General features: G+C 45.1%; 2 protein-coding genes across 2 annotated transcripts in view; one reads left to right on the forward strand and one right to left on the reverse strand.

Moving 5' to 3' along the window:
* Positions 1–5,119, forward strand: part of LOC115242009 (protein NDNF) — a 9,798-nt gene extending 4,679 nt beyond the window's left edge. The window contains exons 2-7 of the mRNA XM_029818012.1: positions 1,170–1,300; positions 1,752–2,064; positions 2,277–2,523; positions 2,874–3,107; positions 3,233–3,388; positions 4,240–5,119. Coding sequence (XP_029673872.1) covers positions 1,170–1,300; positions 1,752–2,064; positions 2,277–2,523; positions 2,874–3,107; positions 3,233–3,388; positions 4,240–4,608 — 1,450 coding nt within the window. The 3' untranslated portion in view covers positions 4,609–5,119. The remainder of the gene's footprint in view (positions 1–1,169; positions 1,301–1,751; positions 2,065–2,276; positions 2,524–2,873; positions 3,108–3,232; positions 3,389–4,239) is intronic.
* Positions 5,120–5,251: 132 nt separating this feature from the next.
* On the reverse strand, positions 5,252–7,598 carry LOC115242008 (SET domain-containing protein SmydA-8-like). Its single transcript, XM_029818011.1, has 4 exons — positions 7,027–7,598; positions 6,419–6,796; positions 5,986–6,321; positions 5,252–5,830 (listed from the first exon to the last, which is right to left on the reverse strand). The coding sequence occupies exons 1-4, from the start codon at positions 7,452–7,454 to the stop codon at positions 5,515–5,517; spliced, it is 1,458 nt and encodes a 485-aa protein (XP_029673871.1). The 5' UTR covers positions 7,455–7,598; the 3' UTR covers positions 5,252–5,514.
* Positions 7,599–7,604: the final 6 nt, after the last annotated feature.

Consider the following 7,604-nt stretch of genomic DNA (forward strand, 5'->3'; position numbering starts at 1 on the left):
GTCGCCACGCGTCGTAAAACGCCGTACCTATCTCGGTCGCGACTTTCCACGAAACTTGCGACAGAAAGCCGCGACAAGGGGGACAGAGACATCCGGGCGGAGGGAAGAAGAAAAGAGAGAGAGAGAAAAAGAGAGGGAACAGACCGTCTAACAGAATCAATTCGGGGCTCTTCCCGCCTCTCTTTCTCTATTTCTTTCTCTCTTTCGCGGACGACTCGACGATGCTGGATTTAGACTACGGGGGTCGTGGCTGCGCGACCCCAGACGCCGCGACGCCGGCATTGTGCCCCGACGCTAATTTTACAATAGCTGTCTCACACACCGCCAGACGCGCGAACGAGAGGAGCACGTGTGGCGGCTGCAGCGGCGGCGACCGGCGGCGTCTCGACGTTCCTCGCAAACGACAACGACGACGACGAAGACGGCGGCGACGGTGGCTGGGACGCTTTGGAAGCTAACGGGTTGAGCCGCGGCGCGTTGTCGACATCGACGTAAAAGAGAGAGAGAGAGAAAAAAAAAAAAAGAAAAGCGTCCCCGACAAGACGCACGAAGGAGAGCGGGGGCGGTACAGGATGAGCGCAGCATCGTCGAGGCGTAAAGTTAATCGGTGTAACTTTCGAGAGAAGAAGAGAGAAAAAGATTGGGTGACCGAGGATGGTGGGGCGGAAAGTAATATCGTATCAGTTCGATCTCAAACTTGTGACTAAATATAACGGCACGATGGATACACAGAGTATAATACGTATGCGCGTACACGTATGTTGCGTGACTTCAAGATTGCGGCGACTACCGGGTAATTATGTCGATTACACGGTCTCCATCGGATTAAAGTTGCCGATCGACGCCGATTATGATAACGAGAGGCTTGCTCCGGGTTAAAGCCGATAAATCGGTGGCGATTTTTGCGCTTCGCGACACGTGCGGAATGCAGCATCCGCGAGGTCCGAGTAAGAGCCGATCTTCCGCGGGTTCTCCGTGTATACGCGTGATAAAGATATTAAAAATAAAGTGTCTTCCGCGACGAGATACTCGGAGACGATTGCGTCGCGCATGCCATTACACACCGATCGTATTATGTATATCCAATATCGCGTTTTACTCGACGTTTGCGTACGCTCAACGTGCCGCGAACACCAATATCAAACTGGATGCAGATGAAATTCTTGCAGGTTCTATTACCTGAGCCCACGGGAAGGCCCGCCTCTCACGTTACTCGTTAGCCCGTGCAGCGGCCCGATATCTTGGACGGTCAGTTACGTGGAGCCGCCCGAAAACGATCAGGAAGCGGAAGGAGTAAAGTGTACGGTGAAATTCTGCTCATTCTTATAATAACTGGAAGAAGAATACCGTAAAAAGCCAGTAGCGCTCAACATTATTTTGTCATTATTTTGTCATTATTATCGATAGTTTCATATCTTTGGCAATATTTTTTTTCTATTTTTTATTTCTTTAAAAATACTTTTTTCCATATTAAAAATATTATATATAATTGAAATTGTGTATGTGTGTGTGTGATGTTACAATATATTTTGATTGCTACAACACTCTTTGCGAAAATGATTGAAACGGTCAAGGATAATTTTTAAAAAAAAAGGAGAGAGACATAACGCATTATAATAACTTAACAAATATTTACTTTACAAAGTATTGTTTGCGATCGCGTCGCGGATGAGACGAAGCTCGAATAATCGGGCGTCCCTGTAAACCCCTTGTAGATCGATCGAATGATTCCGAATCAATTTACGACGTAGCGCAAACGCAGTGGCCCGTGAAGACTCTGAAGCCGGGCTCGCCACTCTTCACATACGTGGGCGCGGACGACCAAAATTTCACGATACCAAAGACGCGGGCCGGTCTTTACTGGTTCGAGATCAAGTCCGTGGAGTCCGCGAGCAACGGCTCGGCGGAGCGCGCGCCCGGCACGGTGCTCCTCTACGCGACGTCCAGCGCCCTGGATCACGTACCGGGTGTACTGTACGCGAGCGAGAAGGAGCATCGACATCGCTCGCTGAGATTTCAGCAACGGCGCAGTAAACGGCGCCTCACGATCTCCTGGAACAAAAGGTATCAATCCCTCTGTCCGCTTCATTCCGAAGGATACGACGCGCGCGAGATGCACGTGACGAGATAAGCGATAAGACTGTACCCATACAGCACAGATCATTGCGATTATATTGCAGCAACATTGCTCGCGCGATCTCGGTGCAAGATCATCTCGCGCGTCGATGACTTCGTCATACAGGTGCAATCTCGAGACGGAACATTTGTTTTTCCAGCCACGTAGATCCTCATCTCTCAAACTACTGTTTAGCTGTCACCTCGGGCTCGCAGTCGCATCCGTCGACGCTCTGCGCCGCGCAGAACGTTCTGAAAGCTCATCCGCATCCGGTTTCGAGAACCGGATCGTCCTCCAAGGAGCATCACCATCGGGGCATCCCGGAAGGTCTGCACTGCGTGCGGCAGACCAAGCTGACGCTTCATAGGATGAGATACGACACTACGTACAACTTTACTTTATACGTGGTCGGTTTCTCGTCAAGTTAAATCAAATCGGTCATTCGTGAAATTGAGCGAGTTGGTTTTGACAGAAGCAAAATACAGGATGTTAAAAAAAAGGATTACTCTCAAAATGTGTGACACTTTTTTCTTAACATCCTATATATCCGCGAGAAACGTTTTTTTCCGCTTTCGCTCTAATTTTCACGCAAGAATAAAAAATGATCGCGAATATTATTAATTCCTCCAATTATCTCATATGAGATTTTATTTATGTCTTCTAAATATATATCTATAAAAATTACAGATTTAATCGTATTATGTTATATTTCGCGTGTTATAGTTAAGTTGTGAGAAATGTATATCGTTTGACACAGGTGAACACGCGGAATAACGTTTCCAATCGAGTCGCCGTCGACGCGGTCAGGTTCAAAAAGACGCCGGAACTAACGTTACGTACCGGTCATTACACTACTGCTAATCTACGAAAGACGGACGGTTTCGTCAATTTCCGTTACCGACCGCCGGACAACACCTCGAGCACTTTTCACATACTACCCTGCGGCGGAGGCATCGTGAAGGCGAAATTGAGCGGACAGGGGATATTGCGGGTAAAGTTTACGGAAAGCGATCAGATGTGACAGATGATGGAACAGCTGATCGTTCTGTCATTAATTGAAATTCTTTAGCGCGACATCGTTGATATTTAAAAGTGCGTATTTCATATGATCGATAGGAAAAAGAGGTTGTTGGATATGCCTCATTGCGTGTACCTCCTCTACCTCCCAGAAAGACGTACACGTTACGTATATCGACCACACCGCAGGAACTAGTTCGAGTATCCATGATAAAAGTGCTAGCCACACAGGAGTCATCCACTATTTATCCGCAAGTATGTTTACAGACTGCACAAATTTCCTCTTATATACAAGGTGTTAAAAAAAAGTGGTACCAAATTTTAGAAGTATGTAGTACTTGTAAAAACGAACCAAAAAGTCTTAATAAATAATACACCAAAAACCGTTTATTATCGAGTTATAAAGCATTTTTTGTTATTAAATAAATTCAAGCTATAGTAGATGTTCGATGTGCCCTCCGTTCATTTCAACACACTATTCGGCACGCTTTCTCATTGAAAATCGAACACGTTCAAAGATCCCAGGTTTATTTTGTATTTGTTGACAATAGTTTTCAATTTTCTGTATCAGTTCATCCAATGTATCAACTGATATGGCATACATCATGCTCCTTAAGTGTCTTTATAAATAAAAGTCTAACGGATGAGCAAGGTGGCCATGCAACTAGATCGCCACGTTTTATCCACTTTTCTTGAAAATACAATTATACAATGCATATTTGAAATGAGTTTTATCTATAATAACAGAAGATGCTTTATAACTCAAAAATAAATAGTTTTTTGAATACTATTTATTAAAACTTTTTGGATTATTTTTACGAGTACTATATACTCCTAAAATTTGGTACAACTTTTTTTGAACACCCTGTATATCAACGACCGTGAAAAATTCTTTTGTGTGTATTTTATTCTTTATTCTCTCTCTTCTCATGCTTTCTAATGTTGCGGAAGCAATAACTGTCCAAACGGAGATAAATCCGATTATCATCTTTTAAAAATTTACAATAATATAAAACATTGCACGAAATTGCATCATCGAATTGAAATCAAATCTCCAAATCTTAACCGTTCAGAAGCGCGAATTGGATCTCGCATTTTTGACGCAGATACCATCTAGAAGCCCGCCGCGCGAGTACCGATCTCTGAGGACCTGTCACGAGGTGACGATAGGCGTAGAACCGGCCGGCGCCGCCAAGTATTGCATCCTGGTGAAGGAACTGCGGAGTTCGTCGTCCCTGACCAGCGTCACGACCGTGCCCGATCAGTGCGGGCTTCATCGGCGCAGGCGGTCCGAATACACGTTCGAGGTATGCGAGGAGAAGCATAGTCCTCCGAAGGATCGCGCGCTGCCGTTCACCTTGAGGAGGCTGCAGCCCGGCAAAGCCTACCTCCTGCAGATCACAGCGCAACTCAAGGGCCAGTCCTTATCTTATCCTCTGCTGGGTGTGCGCACGCGACGTACCTGCGTAACGTAATCAACGCGATTCCTGTCAAGCGAGTACTATGTAATAGCGACGCGATGATAATCCACCGTCGGTGAATCCAAGGTCAACTTGTTTTCATTAAACAGTAATATGGAAAGAGACGGCCGTCCGCGATATTTCCAGAATCGAAACATATCGTAAATTATTGTTTATTTTGATAACAATGCGCGACTCGAGTTACAAAAATCTATTAAAGTAGATAGTCGCATCGAAATATTTATATCTTTCAAAATTGTTCCCTGACAAAGTGTAAGAGTACAAAGATGCGACTATACGATATAAAGTTTCAATTTTTGCTCGATAAATATAATCTTTTTCTCTCTTCGCATGTGCATTATTTTATCTTGCTATTAAATTTGTTCGCCAACCAAACGTGAGAAGACATTGAAGTAAATCAACGTATAAAATGTATAACACACGTGACGAGGAATAGCTTCCGGATTTCAGGATTTCGTTCGATCGCATTTCACGTGGCACGCAGTCATCTAGTCTAGATTTTACGACAATGTATGTACAATCAGTACCCGCGGCAAATGCGGAGCGACCATAATAGCGTACATTATCAACGTATATTTTGATATTTGCGTAACACGTGTATGTACATTCTTTATATAATTATAAGCCTTTTTATACGTACACTTTTTATTCTATAAATAAGTACATTGAATATTTTTGCCACTTTTATGGCTATCTGTGTATCTGTGAACATAAATTACACTCTCTAAATCGAGAAAACGAATAAATAAATTTAGACAAGTAAAATGACAAGTGATCGTACACGCAATATTACGCTGCATGCACGATTATTTTTCGTATATTTTTAATAAAAAACGAATCCTTTCTCATTTTACGTTTTGTTCGAATAATAAAAATATAACCATCTGCATTCCTCTATTATTAAAAGACTCGGAGTTCTATTTCAACAAGTTTGAGAAGTTTCTCACCGGGTGAGTTCGGTGGTTCCGCCTTCAACAGCAAGGCTGCTCTGGAGAGATGAGCTTGCCTGTCCTCGCCAGGACACGACGCGAGCTCTCGCAGAGTAACCGCTGTATAAAGTGCCAAACGTGCACCGTGCGGATCCAATCGGGTTACCGTATCCAAAATGAGCTTACATAATTCCGATTTTTGTGGATCGCTCGGCGGCAATAATTGTATCAGCGAATGGCTCACGGATATGCAATGTTGATGACCGGGATGTAGCAGCATCGTTAGCCTGAAAATGAACGAGTATGGTTAGTTCTCGCGTACAATAATACAAAAAATTTATTTATTATGTACCGATGCTTAATTACTCATTAAATATTAATATGTTCTTAATTGAAAATTAATGCGAATAAATGTTATGGGGGACGACAGATATTACTTTACCGTGACAGAAGATCGGATAAAGTGTACTCGGTCGCCTGTTTCATGATCCCCGCGACTTCTTCCTCTAATCTGTCCATCAATTGCGCGACTTCCGAGGACGTCACTATTCCCGGACACACGTTGCAGGACCAGTCTGTGTTAGAATTCAGAGGATCGTTCGGTAACATGAGCCCGCTTTTGCAAGGGCACTTTAGAGTGCCTAAATGCGTGCCCAATTCCGTGGGATCGGCGCAACGTTTGCATCGACAAGCAAAGTATTTCGTTGCGAGAAGATGCTCTCGTCTGATCCTGGTGGACCAAAGCGCGTGCGTATACATGGTACTTAAGTGTTCCCCTCTAAAAATAATCGCGAGGATAATAATAAATTTTTTGTATAAAGATGTAAAGAACGAGATGATTTTTTTAAGAGAAATGAATAAAGATATATACGTACTTTTTAATGGACGTGACGGCGTATACCGTGATGCGCGGTCTACCTCTGTCGTCGATGCGGAAACTGTGTCGCGTATTCGCCATACAAGAGTGCTCCAGAAGAGACGCGTTCTCGTAAATCGCCATCGAGCCTTCCGGCGGCACGGTCTCCAACGCGTTCACGTCGATCAGTCCGCAAATCTTGGGCAAAACGTCCCTGCATTCGGATGCCATCGTCAAGAGCGGCCCGAGATGCTGACTTATGTTCGTCACTTCGTCGTGAGCGTCCGTGCCGGGTCCCCGCGAGTCCTCGTGACTCTGCAGATTCGCCAAGGACGTCCAGCGTTTCGATTTTGTGTGCCACAGTATCAGCATACGAATCACCAGAAGAACTTCGCATCTGCGGGCATAGAGTCGTGAATCGCGAAGTTAACGACGGAACGAAGACAAGTGTGACTTGAGAAACGTCCGCGTCTTTAGGAGAAGACACGTCTAACGTTTCACAACGAGAGATCGCGATGCAAAAGTCGCGATTAAATAAATTTCCCCACCCTCGTTAAGCATTTCGCTAATTAAGGCTCGAACGGTTCAAAAATTATTTGCTGGGATCTGTCGGGACACATGATATACCTGGGAATGATTCTAGCGCGCGCAAGAAGAGCGCACTCCGACTTGTGCCTCTTTTTATCGGACAGTCCCTCGCAATCGGATCTGCAAGCGGGCCAGCCACACTCGCCGCATCTCGTGCTGATGTCGCCGTCGCATCGTTTGCCGCAGCCGACGCAGAGCCGCTGTATCGCGTGTATCGACGGTCCCCAGACCAATGGAGCTTCCGACAGGATTGCGTCTCCGGGTGCCAGGTCCCTGGTCGCCAACAAGTGTCGTCCGAGATCGGGATCGCGACCGATCTCCCAGGCGATGCACGCGGACCTGTGACGCGGCCAGTCTTGAGACTGGTGCGACTTGTCGCAGTAAAATTCGCGTCTGCAGTTGCCGCACTTTAGCGTGGCGTTTTTACCGCACACCGGACACACGCCACGACTCGGAGCGATTTCCATGGTCGATTAATTCCCCCGAGATTATTAACGAAAGTCCTTGTGGTAAAATTTAATTTAATTTAGACTTTAATCCTCAATCCTCTTTTGTCTGTAAAATCTGATCAGTTAATTCAATCAATTTAGAACTGGAAATTGAACTGAGGAAGAGCG

The sequence above is a fragment of the Formica exsecta genome, unplaced genomic scaffold (genome assembly GCF_003651465.1).
Source record: "Formica exsecta isolate Colony F162 unplaced genomic scaffold, ASM365146v1 scaffold556, whole genome shotgun sequence".
Classification (NCBI taxonomy): domain Eukaryota; kingdom Metazoa; phylum Arthropoda; class Insecta; order Hymenoptera; family Formicidae; genus Formica; species Formica exsecta.